General features: G+C 36.7%; 1 protein-coding gene across 1 annotated transcript in view; it reads right to left on the bottom strand.

The window, feature by feature from the left end:
- NHLRC2 (NHL repeat containing 2) overlaps positions 1-22,740 on the bottom strand; it is a 57,432-nt gene that overhangs the window by 6,872 nt on the left and 27,820 nt on the right. Inside the window, exons 5-8 of the mRNA XM_024121492.3 lie at positions 15,678-15,807; positions 4,595-4,694; positions 1,211-1,442; positions 522-644 (exon numbers count right to left, since the gene is read on the bottom strand). Of these exons, the coding sequence (XP_023977260.1) occupies positions 522-644; positions 1,211-1,442; positions 4,595-4,694; positions 15,678-15,807 (585 nt within the window). The remainder of the gene's footprint in view (positions 1-521; positions 645-1,210; positions 1,443-4,594; positions 4,695-15,677; positions 15,808-22,740) is intronic.

Raw genomic sequence — 22,740 nt, 5'->3', positions numbered from 1 at the left:
CTCACTGTGTTTCGATTACATTAAATTCACAGTCTCTCATCACAAAAATATTAACATTTGGGTTCCACGGATTTTATAAAAAGGAAAAATGCACAGTAAAAATGCAGTAGAGACAAAAAAAAAATGGAAATGCTGATGAAAACGGAGTTATTTGCTAACAGGAGTGGCAACTATGCAAAGGCTCAAAAGTGTTCATTTGTTAGTTGACATGTTAATTTCCCTGCTACCTGCCTTCTCATTTACTCAACATGTTACTAAGCAGCTTTAATGGCTTGCAATTCACAAGTTTTGGCTACAGTCATTGGGAAATTTGTTCAGTCCTTTCCCCCCAGCTCAGAGTACCATCACATCCTCTCTGCAAGAAAGGACCAAGAAAAGAACAGAAAGGCTTATGTACAGTTGTCCAAAACTGTCATTCCTCGCTATATTTTAGCGGCAATTGTAGGAGGCTCACAGATCTTTCAGCATTTTAAATACCACAAGTGAAAAGCAGGGTATTGTATAATTCTTTCAAGACTCACCTTGTGATTGTAAGAGTCTGCCACGTAAAGTAAATTCCTTTTCTTGTCCCAAGTTACTCCAAGTGGGTGTTGAAGCTTTGCATTGATTCCTACTCCATCAACATCACCAAAAGCAAATAAATTCTTTTATTTTTTTTTAAAAAGAAAGAAACAGCATGAATTAAAATTTTTTACAGTGCTTTGTTAGGGTATAAAGTGAAAATTAAGATAGCTGTATATGCTACTTAAAGGGAGAAAAGTCTGATTTCATATAAATAGGGTTGGGCATTTGACTGAAATTAGAAAAAAAATGATAGAATTCTGAACTTGAATTAATTTGTGGTGCACAGGAATTTTATTCACAAAAATCACACATCTGATCAGGAACAGGTCAAGTTTACTGATCTGGTGCTCCTTCCACCCTACTGCCAAATATCTAATCTACATTTTCCCCTTGCTTGGTAATCAATATTTTACCCTTCCTTTTTCCCGGAAACTTTGACATTTATATATAATCAAGTCGAGTCATTTTATTTTCTTAGGTGGTTTTGTTACTTGTATTTCTTCACACTCACATTTCCTTTGGTTTGACTTCCATTTTAACATGGATAAGCCAAGAACCTTCTCCTTCCTAAATTTTATTAACTTCACAATTCAGAAAATCACAAGCTTGTTAAGCAGGCACACCACACAAGAGTGCTTTTCATTACCATGGGATCTCTCTCTCCTCCCACAAGGTGCTTCACTGCTCCATCTTTCAGCGAGACGGTTCTCACTGTACTGCTCTCACTATCTGCTACAAACAGGCAGCTCCAGGGATCCTCTGAGGCCAGAGAAAGACCTGAAGGTTGGGCAAAACCTGCTTTGTGAGGATATGAGTTATTTCGATTCTCTTCATTTCCACTTCCAGCAAACCGAAGGCAGGTTCCTTTTTTTAACTCACTAAAAAAGACAAATTCATAGGTGGAGTCAACATTGTTATACTGTGTCTAATTTCATTAAACAAATGAATGTAAATGATGAAATCAATGGTGATGACAGCATTATATACAAAAAAAAAAAAAAATCCAGTGATCTTGGCCTAAATTGTGCAAATCACCTTTCACTGTTGTTTCTAATCATTAACTTATTTACTCACTGTGTAGGGACCTTTCTACCTTTTTAAATTTTTGACATACATAAAAGTGAAACTATTCTCAATGGCAGGACAGGAAATCACTGACAAAGTTAGAAATATAAGAATAAAGATCATATCATTGATGGGATAGTTTTTTTTTTTCCTCCAAGTGATCAGAGATAGGTACAGCTAGATCCCACCTTTACTTCCTGACCTCTTCTTAGCCTCATGCAACATTAGGTTCTGAAAGGGAATTAAAAAGATCTAGCTAACCTTTTCTAGCTCTTGATAGTTGAAAGCTTAAATTTTCATTAAAAATGTTTTATTTTCTTGTATATAAGTAGAGACTAGGAAAAAGAATTAAAAGAATAATTTGTGAAAGATAGCCAGGTACTCATTTTAAGAAAATAATATTAGATGATTACACTGCTTTAACTAATCGATTGTACAAATCTATTTCTTATATACACTAAGGAAATTTCTATTTAAAGGACTATCGTAATGATTCCTTTTGTAATGCAGAGGAAGTTTTATACCTTGGTTTCTAAGTTTATGTCAGAGGAACTGTAAGGAAGACACGGTAATGTCCTGGGTTGAGGGAAGGGAAGAAGCTGACTTCAGATGCAAACTAATGAGAGACTATATGTATACCATTTCCTAATAGGGCACAACATGCAAAAGTCTAAAATGACCATCATATCATTTACTAGTTGATATGATCCCAATGCTAACTTAGGTAGGGAGCCGGGAGTGGAGGCAAAGGGATACAAAATGTATAAATACAGCCATTTATTCAAGGAACTCGTAAAAATAACCTACTCAGAGAAATACATGTAATAACGAATATGCCAAACAAATAAAGGAGCTACAACAATTTTAAAGAGGAGTTCCCTTAATTAAAGGTAGAAAGAGTGGGGAGAAACGGTAACTTCTAAAAGCTCAGGAGTTATTACCACTTGAAGATCAGTAACAAATAAAGATAAAGCGTCCTTAAAATTATAATACATGTCAATGTGATCCAAATGGACACTTTACTATTGCAAACAAGTGACAACTCTACTTATGTGGAAATTTAGTCCACTCTTGACCATCTAGGTCCAAAACAGCCATTGCTTACAACAGCATATTCTGGTCATCTCTGCTACTACTTTTTTCCCCATCTTATATGTTATCGGTCCTGTCACTGTTTGGGCTACTATCGTCTCTGGCCTGGATAACAGCAGTCGCCCCAGCACTGTACCTCTGTCTCTAGTACTGTCACACTCCAAATGCTGCCAGTGTTCTTTCAAAAACACAAATCTTATGTCACTTCCCAGCTTAAAACTTTCTATAAAGGTATGCAGAATAACTTTCAAATCTCTAAAAAAGACTCACAAGGCACTTCATGATCTGGCTGCTACTGACATCACTAGGGTCATTTCTTGCCTGGAAAACCTCTACTCTTCTGAACTCCTTTCTACTCTCTATCAGGTTTTAGTTTAGTACCATCTTCCAGGAAGCCTTCCTTGATACCTCAGATCTTATTTATATCAGGTGTTCCTCTTATTTATGTAAGGGACAACTTCAATTTAAAGGACTACTGCAGTGATTCCTTTTGCACACAGCACCTGTACTTCCCAACTATTTTTTGTTTGTTTGCTGATCTGATTCTTCCTCTGAAAACCCACTGAGGACAGTAACCACATCTTTTCATTTTATTCTTAATATAGTAAACATATCATTTCATCCCTACTGCCAAGCATAGTGCCTAGTTTGCTTAATAAATATTTGTTAGATGAATGATTAAATGTTGCAAAACACTGTACAAAGCAACACACACATATACACTCTTTAGAATATCTGATATTTTGGATTATCTATATAACTGCCCCTTTCTACTGATAAAGGTGGTGACTGGCACTTACTTTCTAGGGTGGTTTGACAGTCTTTATGGTCTATGACTTTCATTCATTTATTTCTTCTGCAGACCCTTACTGAGCTCCTATCATGTGTCAGATACTGTGCTAGGTACAGGGGACACAAAAGTGACTGAGAAATGGTCCTTTCCTTTAAGAGGCAGTCTACTAGGAGAAAACAGTTATGTAAACAAATAAGTGCAAACAAAAACAGAAGGTGAGAGAGAGAGGGGTGAGAGGGAGGGAGAGCGGAAGAAGGGAGAGATGGGAGGGGAGGGCAGGGGAGGGAAAGAGAAAGGCTGGGGTGTTAGGGAGAATAGGAAAGGCTCTATAGAAAAAATACAAGAAAATTTGTAGAGACACTACTTTTCCATCTTTATATCCCTAACAGTGGCAGCAACGGTACCAACATTTACTGTACATGCCAGGCACTAGACTGAGCTCTTCACACATATTAAATTCTCAGAACAAGCCTATGAGGTAGATATAAATAAAGAAACTGAGGCTTAGAAAGTTAAAGTGACTCTCCTAAGCTCATGTAGATAATAAGTGGCAAAGCCAGGACTCAATCTCAGGCCTGACTACAAAACCTGAGCTATTAACTACTCTGCTATGCAGTCTTCAAATATTTGAATTAATGATCAGGGATATTAGAAATATACATTAAAATAAAAGATGTTTTGTAGATGCTCGGTGCGACTGCTCTTCCCAAGCTCCCCAAAGTTGGGTGTGGTCACGAGCCTTACTTGGGCTGACGAAATGTGAGCAGAAGTGATGTGTGTCACTTCTGAGGAGAAGTTTTCAGAGCCAGTGAGCAACTCACCACCTCTGTCTCTCTCTGCCAGGACAGCTGGCAGAGCTCCAGACGGTGGCTGCTGCATCAGCCTGGGGGGCAGAGCAGTGCTCCCCCAGCAAACAAACTTCGTCCTAAGCCACCGAGGACCCGGCTGCTGGTTACGGTAGCACAGCCCAGCACATCCTGACTAGTACAGTGAGAGCTACGAGGATGGAGACTTCGGGAAAAGGAATTCTGTGAACGCCACGTCTACCCAAAGAGAGATGTTACCGATGTTACCACTTACTTTTTCTTTGGTAATCTGCCACAGTCCAACAGGAATGCCCATATCTGATGAGTCCCTGCCATGGCTATCCACAGAATGTCGTCTCTTTGGACCTCTGAACCTTTATGAAAATAAACAGTAATTACTATATGTATATATGGTTAATACAAACATTCCCAATCTTTCAGAAATTTAAATTAAGGGAAGACAGTAGTATGTTTATAAATCATCTGATAGAAGTAAAAATATTTGCAATGTTTTAAGTCACTTTGGAAATTTTTCCATTTTCCTCGTGAAAAGTTTACTTCTTTAGACTTATAAATTTACATTCACAGAAATCCGAAGTATTCTTAATAGCAAAATGTCCCTCTGCATCTCTGGGCACAATGTTTTTAAACATCTGGTTTCTTATTTTATGTGACAGAAGAAATGGGTTGACACACACCCTCCAAAGAAACTCTGGCACTCAAGTACCTAAATTACATGCTTTAGGAATATAGGAATAGTTCTTTGAACAATTTCTCATGAAAGGACTGTATCTTTTAATAGTTTAAGAAATGTATATTTCTACCCCAGTATTAGCTTTTAGACTTAGACTCACATCACTGCTGCTCTTTAAAAATCTACTGTTTAATTGTTGTGAACCTTTTTCAAAAGGATATGGTTGACATGTAATAAACCAAAGAGACAATATATTACAAGATAGTTGTTTTCTAAAATTAATAAATAATTTTGTTTTTTTAAGACTGATATTACAACTTATTACAATGTGACAAGGCTCTGTTTCTCAAATTATTTCTATTTTTTAAATATTTAATTAAGCTGTATTCTGAAGCTACTTTTACATGTAGTTGAGTTTTTTTTTTTTTTTTTTGTGGCACGTGGGCCTCCCACCGCTGTGGCCTCTCCCATTGCGGAGCACAGGCTCCGGACGCGCAGGCCCAGCGGCCACGGCCCACGGGCCCAGCCGCTCCGCGGCATGTGGGATCCTCCCAGACCGGGGCGCGAACCCGGTTCCCCTGCATCGGCAGGCGGACACGCAACCACTGCGCCACCAGGGAAGCCCTCCACCTACCCCAGTATTAGCTTTTAGACTTAGACTCACATCACTGCTGCTCTAAAATCTACTGTTTAATTGTTGTGAACCTTTTTCAAAAGGATATGGTTGACATGTAATAAACCAAAGAGACAATATATTACAAGATAGTTGTTTTCTAAAATTAATAAATAATTTTGTTTTTTTAAGACTGATATTACAACTTATTACAATGTGACAAGGCTCTGTTTCTCAAATTATTTCTATTTTTTAAATATTTAATTAAGCTGTATTCTGAAGCTACTTTTACATGTAGTTGAGACATTTTCACTAAAATAATTTGGTCAGACATATGCTAAAATAAATATCTTGGAAAGGCTATTTTATTTGTACTCTCTTTAACTTCAAGTAGTTGTGTCCAGAAGGAATTTTTCTTCCTTAACTTGAATTACTTTCAAGTGTCTTTTAATTTAACAAAATTAAATTTTGTTTAATTTAAATTTTGTTTAATTTAACAAAAATATTGTTGATGGTCAATAAACTGTGGTTGTTATGTGCCAAGCACTTTACAGAGATTATCACTTAAATCTTCTCAAAAGGCCCTTCTTACAGGCCCTTTACAAAAGAAACTGAGGCTCAGGTTAGCTAACTTGCCAGGATCACAGAGCTAGTAAACGAAGGAACTGGAATCCGAACCCAGGAAGTCCAACAAGAAAATCTATTTAACGTGCTGCCTCTTTCGCTGTGTTAATTGCCATCATATGAAATCTAAAGGAGTTTATTTCCATTTAATTTTTCAGTCAAATATTTTTAATAAACATAAATTATATTAAAAGTGACAGTGGCATCCATATATCCTGGGGACTCAGTCTCTGCTTAGTCACTTTAGAACTAGATCAAAAGCTTTTCCTTATTATATTCTTTAATTTTATTTTGCCCCTGCCATGCGAAGACAAAGGTTGAAGGTGACCGTCTATAAGCCAGAAGAGAGCTCTCACCAGAAACCAATCATGCTGGCACCTTGACCTTGGACTTCTAGCCTCCAGAACTGTGAGAAAATAAAATTCTGTTGTTTAAGCCACCCAGTCTGTGGCATTTTGTTATGGCAGCCCGAACTAAGACATTCCCCCTGAGAATAGAAATGAGACAAGGAGATCTGCTATCAACACTTATTTAGCATCATATGAAGGTCCTAATTCATACAAGAAAAAGAAGCAAAAAGCATAAAGACTGGAAATAAAACTATAATCATTAGAAGATGACATGGGTTTAAAGCCTCTCTACTTGGCCGAAGAAGAGCTGTGTTGGTATATACAGGAGTGAAAGACCAGATCAGGTCTCCATTATCTACTTCTCCAAACAGGCCAGGCTAGTTCAACTAGGGTCTACCTATGAGGCCAAAGCTTCATCGTAATATTAGTGGGAGCATCTGTTTGGTCTTGGTCTCTGTGTACTTATTTCCTTTAGAAGCTGGAGGTATGAGAAATAGTGTAGAAGCAGAGGCTGTGTCAGTTCGGGATTCAGGAGTTTATGATTCTACATACCAGTTGATGAGGATGATAATGACGACGGGGGGCATGGTGGTGAAAATGAAAACCATTCAGAATATTTCCTGTTTAAGGCACTGAGCTAATAATAAGCACTTTATATGGATTATTTCCTTTAACAACATTAGCAAGTCTAATTATTATCATCTCCATTTTATAAAGAAAATGAAATTCAAAGGGGTTAAAAAATCTGTTGGTATTCACACAGCTAAACCTGGAATAATCATCCATTAGTGAGTCCAATTCCAGATTATTAGTGTTCTGATCAGAATGAAGGAACTACAGAAGTGAGCCTGTGCTCTTCTGGCCAATACTCTGCTTGGCCCGTTCTCTTTTCCCTCCCTTCTGCCCCTGTGCCATGGACTTAGCTGTGGATTCAGTCACCCAAGTGCATTTTAATGTGTGATCAGAAACGGAGACCCGATCACGTGCAGCGAGGCTTACACTCCAGTATTTGTGGCTACGTCACTCCTTCTACCCTTCTCTTCTCGTAGCCTCTGGAGTAGCCTGTGGCCGAATAATCCCTGTCAAGTATTTTTTCCAGTCCCTTGCCTTTCCATTTTCGGTTCGGTTCAGCTTATCAACATCTCCTGGAGATTTTTATAATGAGAATCTTATAGCAAACAACAATAACAACAGACACGTATACAGTACTTTCTATGTGCCAGGAACTGTTCTGGGTGCTTTCCATATATTAATTCTCATAATTCTCACAATAAGCATTTGAGGTAGATACTATTAGTATCTCCCATTTAGATGAGGAAACTGAGGCATCAAGAGGCTGAGTAACTTGTCCAAAGTCACACAACTACTAAGATGTGAAACTAATTAGAACCCAAGTGGTCTGGCCCCAGAGTCCAGCCTCATCACTTCCTTGCTAAACTGCCACTCAAGAAGTTTTTACCCTGCCTAACCATTTCACTGAGGGCTGAAGAGTTTGTTCTTGCAAATAAAATGGGAGTTTAAAAAAATGGTGGGGGGGTAGTCTGGCATTTATAATGTCTATCAAACTAATAAGAATCATGTTTATACTGTTCATCCTGGATTTTTAAATCTAAAGTATATAGTTGTGGGACTCCTCTGGTGGTGCAGTGGTTAAGAATCCTCCTGCCGGGCTTCCCTGGTGGCGCAGTGGTTGAGAGTCCGCCTGCCGATGCAGGGGACGCGGGTTCGTGCCCCGGTCTGGGAAGATCCCACCTACCGCGGAGTGGCTGGGCCCGTGAGCCGTGGCTGCTGAGCCTGCGCGTCCAGAGCCTGTGCTCCGCAACGGGAGAGGCCACAACAGTGAGAGGCCCGCGCACCGCAAAAAAAAAAAAAGAATCCTCCTGCGAATGCAGGGGACATGGGTTCAATCCCTAGCCCGGGAAGATCTCACATGCCATGGAGCAACTAAGTCTGTGCACCACAACTACTGAGCCTGCGCTCTAGAGCCCGTGTGCCACAACTACTGAGCCCACGCTCTACAGCCTGCATGCCACAACTACGGAAGCCTGTGTGCCTAAAGCCTGTGCTCTGCAATAAGAGAAGCCACCACAATGAGAAGCCCGCACACCACAACGAAGAGTAGCCCCCGCTCGCCACAACTAGAGAAAGCCTGTGCACAGCAACGAAGACCCAACGCAACCAAAATTAAATAAGTAAAATAAAATAAAATAAAAAATAAAATTTCCATCCTGTTGGGAAGAAGTCTCTTGACTTTCCCCTCAGCTTTAAAAAAAAAAAGTATATAGTTGTATCACCAAGTATGGGTATTAGTTCCTTCTAACAAGAATGTGGCAATCATGAACATTTCAACCTTAAATTAAGAGTGCACTTGGGACTTCCCTGGTGGTTCAGTGGTTAAGAATCCGCCTGCCAATGCAGGGGACACGGGTTCGATCCCAGGTTCAGAAAGATCCCACATGCTGTGGAGCAACTAAGCCCGTGAGCCACAACTACTGAAGCCCATGTGCCTAGAGCCCGTTCTCTGCAACAAGAGAAGCCACCACAATGAGAAGCCGGTGTACCGCAACAAAGCATAGCCCCTGCTTGCTGCAACTAGAGAAAGCCTGCATGCAGCAAACAACTACTGAAGCCCATGGGCCTAGAGCCCGTTCTCTGCAACAAGAGAAGCCACCACAATGAGAAGCCGGTGTACCGCAACAAAGCATAGCCCCTGCTTGCTGCAACTAGAGAAAGCCTGCATGCAGCAACGAGGACCCAACACAGCCAAAAGTAAATAAATAAAATAAATTTATAAAAAAAAAAAGTGTCCTTAGAATCACTGACTTACAGCAGTCACAAATTAAAAATAAAAAAAGGACAAGGCCAATAGCTAAAAAGGTTTTGGAAGTTTTTTTGTTTTTTTTTTTGTGGTACGCAGGCCTCTCACTGTTGTGGCCTCTCCCGTTGTGGAGCACAGGCTCCGGACGTGCAGGCTCAGCGGCCATAGCTCACGGGCCCAGCCACCCCACGGCATGTGGGATCTTCCGGGACCAGGGCACAAACCCGTGTCCCCTGCATCGGCAGGCGGATTCTCAACCACTGCGCCACCAGGGAAGCCCAGGAGTTAAGTATTTTTAAAGGCAAAATCCCTCATAATTATCAATTATCAAAAAGGATTAGTGAAATAGTTTCAGAAAACAGGAACAAAATCAGCAAATGAAATATGAATATAAAAATTACCTGCAGTCCAGCTTTTACAAATTCTGTGTTATTTTAAGCAACTATGATCAAAATAGATCCCACTGACTAGAACCCTCTTAATGGCATCTGTGAAATCATCCATTAGTGTAAATGTTTTTTTCTGCACAGCTTCTAAATCTCCCCTGTAAAGCAAAGCCTTAATCCACTAGGAAAAAGCAACAAAGTCTGTCACTGCCAGGGAACAGGAAAAGACTAATTATAACTGGAGGAGGAAAAATATAATATTATATATATAATATATTATAAATATAATATATTATATATAACTATAATATATATTATAGAAAGATATAATATATTATAATATATATTATATATGTTATATGTTATATATGTTATATATACATGTACACGTATACATGTACATATATACATATATATTATATATATGTAAAAATGTGAAAAACTGTCCTCAAGGAACAGTATATAAAATAGTATGTACTTAATGGCCCATTTTTTGTTGCATAAAAACCTCCAAACTATATATATATATAATATATATATACACACATATACATTTGTATATAAGTAGAAAAAGATCATAACTGTCATGAACCATGCTGTTAATGGTTACTTCTCTGGTTTGGGTTTGACAGGTAGTAAGGAACAATGTCACCTTTTATTCTATACTTTCCTGACACACTTGAATATTTTATTTTAAGAATTAATTACTTTCGTTTATATGTTTTATATATTATATGTTATATAATAAATATATATATTATATAATAAATATATATTTATTATGTAACATATATTATATATTACATATTATATAATAAATATAATATATTATATATATAAAAAATATAACTGGAGAGGAAAAAAAAAAAATCTCTCTACCTCTGGAGGAGGGGCAAGGAAATGTCTTTGGCCAAAGACCCCAGACACCAAGTAGAGATTTCCCACTGCTGGGAGAGAAGCAGGAAACACTTCAAAACCACTCAAAAATAGAAGACAGAGTTTAGCTGCCAGAGAGAGAAGGAACAGAATCACTGAAAAAGCTCTAAGCTCTCCACCTCATTTCATGGAGGCCCAGGCACACAGTGCCTCCCTAAGACTGAGGCTCACCAGAACAACAGAGAACTCTCCCTTAGCCCCAATGCAACCTAGTACAGAAAGACAGCAGCAGTCTATCCCTTGGGGATCTGTGCTGGTTGACTGAAAGCTGACGGTGGAGTACTAACACTAAGAAAAGGTCTCTAGCATCTGGCCCCCCAGGCTTAGGCAACAGCCCACTTCTAGAGGGCTGTGAAAGCTATGGTAATTTGACAGAACTCACAGCAATAATAAAATCCAGATCCAGGCCAGCTTCTGACTAAATTGACTCGAGCTCCCATAATAATGACAAATACTATTGATCTCAGCCTCTATAGTTCCATGCATGAGTGGAATTTAACAAAAAATGAGAAGACGCACATAAATGTAAGCAAAACAAAATAAAAAAACAAAAAACCATTTTCAAGAGACAAAGCAATCAACAGAAACAGACTCAGAGCTGACCTGAAATTTAGATGTATGACATAGACTTTTATTTTTTTTTATTTATTTTTTTTTTTTTTTTGCCGCATGTGGGCCTCTCACTGCTGCGGCCTCTCCCGTTGCGGAGCACAGGCTCCGGACGCGCAGGCTCAGCGGCCATGGCTCACGGGCCCAGCCGCTCCGCGGCATGTGGGATCTTCCCGGACCGGGGCACGAACCCGTGTCCCCTGCATCGGCAGGCGGACTCTCAGCCACTGCGCCACCAGGGAAGCCCGATTAACAGATTTTTTTTCCCACATGGATCAATTATCATACCCAATCAGTTCAGTAAATTATTCTACTGGATTTATTTACTTCCACTTTTATTTCACAAAGTATTCAGGTAGTTTACAGGAAATAAACCCTAGTAAGATAAATAAATTTAAATTAAGAAAATTGAAGCAATAGGTAAATAGAGTAGAAAAGAAAGATGCAGCCAAGTAATATTAAAAAATGAATGTCATGTTTCCGTTACACTTTGTTAGAGACAAACCTGTCTCTAAGTTTCCTAGGAATCAATATAACAGTGCAAACACAATCAGTTATGATATTCAAATTATCCAGGAGCTTAAAAACAAACTTGATACTTAGAAAAAAACAATTATCTATAACACCGAAAAATTCTCTAGTAGATAATCAGAGAGGTTATTTATAAGATAACTGAAATTAGCAGCAAACCCTTATAGTAAAAACAGTTCAGAAGTCCCATAGGACTGTGTTTTGATGAAATATATACTATGAAACATATACACATAAAAATGAATATAAGATATGTTGATGTGTTAATATATTTTTAAATGAATGACATGATGTCAAAATATAGGTTAGTAAAAACAATTTTAAGGAGAGCAATTATTCTATGATCCAATTTCCCCATACTCTGACAATATGCATTAATCCAGGATTAGACTTCAGAGTGATTTAAAGCAGCGGCTCTTAAAATGTTTGGGGGTAACACACCACTTTGAAACTCTGATGAGAATCTGACCAATTTCCCCCAAAACTTAAATAGAATTTCTGGGAAATTTAAGTACTTCACAAAATCTAACCATGAATGCCTTGGGTATATAACTCAAGGTTAAAAACTCTTGTAGTCATTGTGATTATAGGTCCTTCATACAGTACTTGAAAACCACTTTCTCTTAGCATTTTGAAAGGTCTTGAGCTAATTTAAGTGCATTCAAGATTACTCCTCTTGCCAAGTACCTGGAGTGAAGCTAATTTAAACTGTAAGTTAAATGTGGAACCATATGCTTTTAATGATCCATTGAGCTAAGGAAGGATTCACTTCCTTTTCTAAAAGCTGAGTTTAATAAAGACACAAGCCTCAGCACATCACTCCCGTTGGAAGCTGAGGGAGTACTTGTCAACAGAGCCAATATTTTCATTGGAAAGCAATTTGGGTACACTCTCAATACGAGATAAACCACCAGAAATTCCATGCCATAAAGTATGACTGAAAAATTTTTAGCCTATAAAAATATGTAAGTACTCTATTAAATAAATCCAACTTAGTAAAGCATCCGGTAAAGTACACCCTGTTTTTAAGCAATGTAAATTCTGAAATATGTAACAGATTGAATTATTGGTCTCAGGTCTTTATTCCTCTGTGGTAATAATACAACCGCACCCTTGCCATTGCCTCACTGTAGGCAAAGTGCATATCCCTGCCCCATAACTTTGAACTTAGTTATGTGACTTGCTTTAATGACAGTAGGTAAGCAGATATGACATGAGCAAAGGCTTTAAATGTGTGTAACTGGGCTTACTCTCCTGTGCTCCTGCCTTTTGCCAAAAGAATATACCTCAGTCAGCTACTGGCTCAAGGAAGAGGAGAAACAAATGGAGCAGATCTGGACCCAAAAAACAGTCTGGAACCAAGCCCAGGCTCAGCCTTGATCAACTGAACCCCAACCCTGTATGTAAGTGAGAAATAAAGGTTTAGGTTTATATGAGTTTGGGGATGATTTCTTATGAAGCTTTACTGTGGCAATTACTGACAGTAAACACAGGCTGTAAGATGTAAAATATAAATATCAATAACTGAATTGTTATATGGACTATTAACTATAAATCACTGGGGGCTTACATATTAAGAGAATTTTTTTTTCCTTGAGGGAAGGTAATAACATACCAAAATAACAGTTCTCATCCACTTTGACTATTTTACTAACAGATGTATTTCAGACTGTTTTTCCATCTATAATATTATGTTCAAATAGCTCAGGTGTGTACCAAAAGCAGGGAGGCAAGACCGGTTAAGTTCTAATGAGGATGAGTATTTTTAACCCTGAAATAATTTAGAATTGCTGGTGCATGGTGATAAAAAGAAGATCGAGGTGTAGTTGGTTTTCTTATTGTTTTAAAAATCTCTACATATAATACATCCCCTTACTGACTGCTTTTGAGACACACTGCTCCCTCTACCTTCTCCACCCCTCCCCACTGTGAGCCACTAAAACGACTCGTCATTATTAGGGCACCAAATTCCAAAAATGGAATTTTCAAAAATAACTTACACAAAATACCTAAGTTACATATATTAAGTGCAGGTAGTACCAGAAGTTCATTCAGTTACTTTATAAATATTAAAAGCTTTATAAAAAGTGAATCACAATGAAAAAATTAAGGTCTTTAATTATAACCAAATTGGCATCATAAAAAATTATCTCAAATGTAAAATCATCCAACTAAGATGGTGCTTAAGTCACTCTATAAATAGATTAAAATCATACAAACCATTTAGCTCTAAGTTCCATTTTCAATATATTCTACTAAATTTCTTTCTTCATTACTCTGGTTTTAAACATGTAGATAACCATGTCAGCAAAGCTGAGGGCCGGTGAAAAATAAGAGTACTAGCGCTCCTGGATTATCTTTTAGTCAAGTAATATATAGGTAATAAAGATTGTAAAAATAAAATCTCATTTTCAATTATCTAAGTAATTCAGTAGGATAAAGTTTTTACTTTTTAAATTAAGTTTTATTTTTTAATTTTAACTTTTTCTTCCAGTTTTATTTATATAATTGACATATATAGCACTGTATAAGTTTAAGATGTACAACATAATGATTTGACGTACCTACATCATGAAATAATTACATTAAGTTTAGTGAATATCCATCACCTCATATAGATTAAAAAAGAAAAGAAAAAACAATTTTTTTCCTTGTGATGAGAACTCTTATTAGGATTTACTCATCTTAACAACTTTCATACACACATACAGCATTGTTAGTTATATTAATCATGTTGTACATTATAGCCCTACTTCTTATGTATTTCATAACTGGAATTTTGTACCTTTTGACCACCTTCATCCAAACCCCTACCCCTGCCTCTGGTGACCACAAATCTGATCTCTTTTTCTATACGTTTGTTTGTTTTTTGAAGTATAATCAACTACAACTCTATGATAGCTCCTGGTACACAACATAGTGATTTGATATTTCTATACATTGCAAAACGATCACCATAAGTCTAGTTACCAAAGATATTTTATTATTATTGACTATATTCCTCATGTTGTACATTGCATCCCTGTGACTCATTTCTTTTGTAACTGAAAATTTGTACCTCAATTTTCCTCACCTATTTCACTCATCCCCACCATCCCCCCTTCCCTGTTTGTTGTCTGTATCTATGACTCTGTTTCTGTTTTGTTATGTTTGCTCATTTGTTTTTAGATTCCACATATAGGTGAAATTATACAGTATTTGTCTTTCTCACCCTCTAGGTCCACTCATGTTGTCACAAATGGCAAGATTTCATTCTTTTTTATGGCTGAGTAATATTCCATTGTATATAGGTAAAGTTTTTTTTAACTACTCAAAAGAAGCTATAATAATTAAATAAAAATTTTGTTGATAATCTAAGAAAAACCCCACTGTCATTTCTTGATTTTTCACACGGCAGTAAATAAAAAGGACATCGTTAAACAGTATAGTGCGTGAATAATCTTTTGAAATTCTGAAACTATAATCTGTCCAATTTCAGAATATTCAGAACTATCTTAATTGGAAGCTGCAACTAAGATGAAATTCTTTAACATTAGAGAAACACATACCCTATATTGTATATAAAATATAATATGTATGTAATGTTACATGTTATATATAATGATATATTTACTCTATCTTCTATATATTACTGCTGGCTTTGTTTTTATGCAATTAACAAATCCCAAGTCATTGGTATAAAAGCATAAAATAATTAGTAAAAGAATTAATCCAAATGAATGTTCCCATAATATCTTAAAAATCTTACTTTTACTTAGCAAAATTTACTTATATTTAATATCAAAAGTTTACATACCTGACCTTCCAAACACTACATCCCAGGGAGAACTAATGGGTTGTTCTTCTCCTTTAGCTCCACCTTCTTTATCTGTACCTTGAATTCCAATGCCAGCTACAGTGCTCACCATCTCAGCTTCTAGGTCAATCTATAGACATTAATACAGGTTTTATGCAATGCATCTATTTCCAGTAGAACATACAGAAAACATGTACTTTATTTACAGTATGTGTGAACTTACATGTTAATTAATAAAACTGAGTGGTTTTTAGTGTGTAAAAAAAAAGTGCAACATAAATACTTTAAAAAAAAAGCTTTAAAAAAAGGCTAATCAAGTGCATGGTGACCTTGTTATTGAAATGCATAAAACTCAGTCCTTTTCATTTCTCCATCCGTCCATTCCCCCACTTTCCTCTTACTCCCCTCCCTCATCATGCCTCTACCAGAACTGCTGTTGATTTCATCTCAACTATAAAATATTTTAAAAGAAGGTGAAATTTGAAAATTTAAAGCAGAATCAAGGAAAACACTTGCTTCTTAAATTAAATGTATGTATTTCAATTATGCTTGGCTAGTAATTGACACATATGGAGCTTAATATGTGGTAAGAACTAACCCAAGTATCATCCATCCATCCACCCATCTTAATAACCCTATGACTGTGATTTTGATTACTTTAGAGGAAACTGAGGCACAGTTCATTAAGTAAGATCCCAAGATCCCACAGCTAGTAAGTCAAGGATCTTGAATTTGAACCAGTTCTAGCTCTATGTTACAGTGCCTCTGCTTCATAAACCAAAAAATCAATGCATTCTACTGAAAAAAGATGCTCTGGTTTCATCTCCTGAGACACTTTCAACATTTTATCATGAAAATTTTCAAACACAGAGAAAGCTGAAAGAATATTGCATCAAACAGCCATATAGCAACAGTTCACTGACTTGCTTTATCACATATCTCATCCAGCTATCAATCCTTCAATTCATTTACATTTTTTGATGCATTTCAAAGTAAATCATAAACATTAGTACACTGTCATTAACTAGAGTTCCATATTTTTCCAGATCTTTTCCTTTTTTGAGGCAAAACTTACAACGAAATGCATAAATCTTAAGTGTATCACCTGATAAATTCTCAAAAATGCATAAACCTGTGTGGCCTCAACTTATATAAAGATACAGAATGTTACCTTCACTCCAGAAAGTTCCCTCATACCTCTTTCCAGTCATTCTTGACCCCAGTGGCAAACAGTGTTAATTTTTTTCTTCCATCACTGATTAGTTGTAACTCTTCTAGGATTTCAGATAAATGGAATCATACAGTAATGAACTCTTTTGTGTGAGGCTTCTTTCATTTCACATGTTTGAGATTTATTCATGTTCCTTTTTATTGCTGAGCAGTATTCCATATAAGGAATACATCACAGTTCATTTATGTATTTTCTTACTGACAGACAGCTGGGCTATTTCCAGTTTGGGGGCCTTCAAATAGAGTTGCTATTAATATTCTTGTATAAGCCTTTTTGTGGACATGCTTTCACTTCTCTTGGGTACACACAGAGGACTATAACTGCTATGTTATAGAGCAAGTATATGATTCGTTTGATTAAAAAACTCCCAAAAGGTTTTCTCCAGTGCTCTATCATTTTCTATTCCCACCAAAGATGTATGAGAGTTCAAACTGCTCCACATCCTTGCCAATCTACGGTACTGTCAGTCTTTTAAATTTTAACCATTATACTGGATATACAGTGGTATTTCATTGTGGTTTGAACGTACATTTCCTTCTCAGCTTATGATGTTGATCACTTTTCTATGTGCTTGTGGTCATTCTTATATCTTCTTTTGAAAAATATTCAAATCTTTGGCTCATTTTTCATTGGTTTGCCTTCTCATTTTTCAGTTGTAGAAGCCTTTATATTTCATGGATACTAATCCCCTACATAGATGTGTTTCTGTGAATTTTTGTGACTATTTTCTGACAGCCTGTGGCTTTTCACTTTAACAGTGAAGTTTAATAGAAGTCTTACATTTAGATAAATTTGAATTTATAGTTTTTTTCTTTTATGATTATTGTTTCTGTGTCCTGTCTTTGAGAAACCTTTGCCTACATGCAAGTCACAAGGGTATTCTCATGTTTTCTTGTAAAAGCTTCATAGTTTTAGCATTTACATTTAGGTCTGTGACGCATCTTGAATCGATGTTTGTATATGGTGTGTGAAGTAGGGGTCATGTTTATTTTTTCCCCATGCTGGTATATAGTTGTTCAAGCATCATGTGCAGAAATGACTTTCCTTTCTCCCCTGACTGATTTCATGCTTTTTAGAAAATCAAGTGACATGTATACACTCATGTGTATACAATTGATGACTTATAAGAACCTGCAATACAAAAAAACAAACAACTAATACTAAACTTTCTTTGGGTTATTTGTATGGAAATATGTTAATATAAATGTTTCAGACATTACATGAAATTTCGAAAAATCTTGTATGTTCTGGTATAATGTTATAAGTCATAATTCTAGTTATTACTTTAAAATGTATATCTCAGAAATAACTAAATTTCCTTGTCAATTGCATTATCAACTTTCATCAAATCTTTAACTGTGGTCATTTTTAAGTCTTTTGTCATTTACAGACAGTTCTGGGTGTACTCTGATGCTTTTGCAAAAATGTTCCTATAAAAGGGTTTCATCGTCAAGGAATTCATGGAAAAGACTGACAAGTACAGGTTTCTGGTAACTGACTATACAGCTGAACTGAATGAATAAGCATTTTCAGAACTCTAATGGAAAACTGATGCATTCATAAAAGTGCTAACAAAAGATCAAGATGAAAAAAATTAATTACATGGGACTGAGTGAACTGATGAGGATGATTATAATTTTTGTGACTTTCTGTTTGAATAAAAAAAAAATCCCACAAGGGCTCAGAGGCAAAAAATATACAAATCAATTTTCACTGCAAAGTAAAAGAGCTGTTACAGTGGAGGATTACTGGACTGAATGTCAATATTATGACATAGTATGAGTGTGTTTCGTGTTTGATAATTGCAATCATTGTTGCTTTTGTTGCAGTCATCCATTTGTAATGCTTGGTGTCAGTTTATCTCTTGTAAAAATAAAATACAGTGTGTGTGTGTGTCTGAAAAAAAAAGAGGAGTTTTCAGTTAGCTAATTGATAGTTAAGCTCTATAGAAATAGAATTTTGGAAGCAATATTCTGATTACCACTTATCCAGGTGATTAACATATACCTCAAGGAAAAGAAATCCTAGTATGGAGTTCTCTTTCAATAAGTGCACATTTCTTAAAATGACTCCCATGAATACCGACACCCATAGACTGAAATTCATTTTTTTCCACTTTTCTCCCAAACCCACATCACCAAAATTCCAAGCTATTACCTTAGAGCTTCTTGTAAAAAAAATCAAAAGAAAAAAAGAAAATCAAGTAACTGCACGGGTGTAAGGCTACTTCTAGGTGCTGCATTCTTTTTTACTGATCTATATATCTATCCTTATGAAAGTATGCATTGTCTTCATTAGTACATAGTACAGCATTAATATATAGCATAGCATTATAGCAAATCTTGAAATCAGGTAGTGTAAATCTTTCAACTTTGTTCTTTTTCAATATTGTTTTAGATATAATGATCCTTTGCTTGCATTTCCACATAAATTTTGGAACCCATTTGTTAATATCTACCAAAAAAGCCTGATGGCATTTTAATTGGAACTGCACTGAATCTATAGATCAATATAGAGCAAACTGAATTTTAATACTGAGTTTTTCAATCCAATATCAAATTAATTTTTGTCAGCAATTTTTATAGTTTGAAGTATACAGGGCTTGTATGTACTTCTAAAAACTTGTATTTTATTTTGGTTGCTATGTAAACAGAATTTTAAAATTCCATTTCCAGTTGACTATCACTAGTATATAATAAATATGAAACAAATAAAAATAAAATAAAATAAAAATATAGTTGATCTTTTAATATTGATTTTGTATTTTGCAACCTTTCTAAATTCACTATTTTTTTTTTTTTTTTGCGGTATGCGGGCCTCTCACTGTTGTGGCCTCTCCCGTTGCGGAGCACAGGCTCTGGACGCACAGGCTCAGCGGCCATGGCTCACGGGCCTAGCTGCTCCGCGGCATGTGGGATCTTCCCGGACCGGGACACGAAGCCGTGTCCCCTGCATCGGCAGGCAGATTCTCAACCACTGCGCCACCAGGGAAGCCTAAATTCACTTATTAGTTCAAGTAACTTTGTATAGATTTCTTAGAATTTTCTGTGTACATGTCATGTCACTGACAAAGAGTTATTCTTCTTTCTTCTCATCCTCTATATCTTTTATTTCTCTTTCTTGCCTTATTATAATGGCTATTACTTCCAGTACAATGTTTAACAGGCGTGGTAAGAGTGGGGATCCTTGCCTTGTTCCCCCTCTTGAAGGGAAAGTATTCAATACTTTGCATTAAGTGTAGCTGTAGGCTTTTTGCAGATGGCCTGATTTTATTATATTGAGGACATTCATTTCCATTTGAAGTTTACTAATTTTAACATGATTAGGTATTAAATGTTTTCCAATGTTTTTCTGAATCTAGTGAAGCATCATCTTTTATTCTGTTACTATGGTGAATTACATTGATTTATTCTGGTGATATCCTCTTGCATTATTTTTAGTAGCTGCTCTATAATATCCTGAAATTGTAAAGAATATTCATCAATGTAACTTTATTTATATTTTTACTGAACTCAAAATCTGCAAAATATAATCTGCAAAAATACCATAGGCAGCTACAGATGGGCCCTTGAAATAGATCTTGATTTAAGAAATGTATCACAGAAACTGATAGGATAGTTTAAAAATTCCTCTTGGAAGAAGCCCTGGGCCCAGGTGATGTTACAAGGGAGTTTTAATAAATATTCAAAACCATTAATTCCTATGTTAGACAAATTATTCCAAAAAACAGAAAAAGAATGAAAACCAGCTCATGTGATGAGGTTAGTGTGACCTTGATTCCAAAATCAGGTGAGAACAGTACAAGAAAATATAGAGCCATTTAATTTTAAAATATCAAATATAATTTTGGATAATCAAATCCAATTTGACTTTTTAAAAAATTCATGATTAGGTAAGGTTTATCCCGGGATTAAAAAGATGGTTCAACATCAAAAATATCTATTAATATAATCCATCATATCAGAATACTAAGGGCAAAAAACTATACAATTATTTCCATAAATGTAGAAAATGCATTTAATAAAATCATATAATAATTCTTAGTAACAAGGAATAAAGAAAAAGTTTCTTAACTTCATAAATATTTTATTTCCCAAAGCTATGGAAAATATTAAACTTGTGGAGAAAGTTTACAGGAGTTCCATTTAAGACTACGAGCATGACAAGACACCCACTATCGCTGTAATGCTTAAAAACAATATAATAAAAGGAAATGGGAAGTATAAAAATAAGACGGGAAAAGATAAAACTGTCATTTGCTTCTTCAAAAAATACATTTTACTTACATGAGAAAGAAACAGAAGTTTTTGCAGAAATGGATAAGTTGATCCTAAAATTCATATGGAATTGAAAGGGATTCAGAACAGTCAAAACAATGTTGAAAAACAAATAAGTAGGAGGATTTATACTTTCTGATTTCACAACTTATTAAAAATTATAGCAATCAAAACAGTGTGGTACTGGCATAAGGACAAATATATAGATCAATGGAATAGACTTGAAAGTCCAGAAATAAACCCATGCATGTATGAATAATTTTCTAAAGGTTGCCAAGACTATTCAATGGTGAAAGAATAGTCTCTTCCATAAATGGTTCTGCGATAACTGGATATCCACATGTAAAAGAATGAAGTTGGACCCTTACTTCATACCATATGCAAAAATCAACTAAAAATGGATCTAAGACCTAACTGTGAGAGCCATAACTATAAAAATCTTAGAAGAAAACAAAGGAATAAACCTTCGTGACCTTGGATTTGGCAGGGGATTCTAACATGACACCAAAAATATAAGCAATGAAAGAAATAAATAAATTGGGAATCATCAAAATATAAAACTTCTGTGCATCAAAAGACATGATTAAGAAAGTGAAAAGAGGAGGGGGGAGGAACCAAGATGGTGGAGTAGAAGGATGTGCTCTCACTCCCTCCTGCGAGAACACCAGAATCACAACTAGCTGCTGGACAATCATCAACAGGAAGACACTGGAACTCACCAAAAAAGATACCCCACATCCAAAGACAAAGAGGAAGCCACAATGAGACAGTAAGAGAGGCGAAATCACAGTAAAATCAAATCGCATAACTGCTGGGTGGGTGACTCACAGACTGGAGAATGCTTATACCACAGAAGTCCACAACTGGAGTGAAGGTTGTGAGCCCCACGTCAGGCTTTCCAACCTGGGGGTCTGGCAACAGGAGGAGGAATTCCTAGAGAATCAGACTTTGAAGGCTAGCGGGATTTGATTGCAGCACTTTGAAAGGACTGGGTGAAACAGAGACTCCACTCTTGGAAGGCACACACAAAGTAGTGTGCACATTGAGACCCAGGGGACTTTGAAGCCCAGTGGGAACTGACTGCAGGACTTCGACAGGACTGGGGGAAACAGAGACTCCACTCTTGGAGGGCACACACAAAGTAGTGTGCGCACTGGGACCCAGGAGAAGGAGCAAGTGACCCCAGGGGAGACTGAACCAGACCTACCTGCTACTGTTGGAGGGTCTCCTGCAGAGGCAGTGGTGGGCAGGGAGGGGGGAGGCTGTGGCTCACCGTGGGGACGGGGACACTGGCAGTGGAGGTTCTGGGAAGTACTCCTTGGTGTGAGCCCTCCCAGAGTCTGTCATTAGCCCCACCAAAGAACCCAGGTAAGCTCCAGTGTTGGGCTGCCTCAGGCAAAACAACCAACAAGGAGGGAACCCAGCCCCATCCACCAACAGTCAAGCAGATTAAAGTTTTACTGAGCTCTGCCCACCAGAGCAACAGTCAGCTCTACCCACCACCAGTCCCTCCCATCAGGAAACTTACACAAGCCTCTTAGGTAGCCTCATCCAC

Source organism: Physeter macrocephalus, chromosome 20 (genome assembly GCF_002837175.3).
Source record: "Physeter macrocephalus isolate SW-GA chromosome 20, ASM283717v5, whole genome shotgun sequence".
Taxonomy (NCBI): Eukaryota; Metazoa; Chordata; class Mammalia; order Artiodactyla; family Physeteridae; genus Physeter; species Physeter macrocephalus.
Note: the sequence above shows the minus strand (reverse complement) of the source record. Positions and strands in the feature narration are given on the sequence as shown.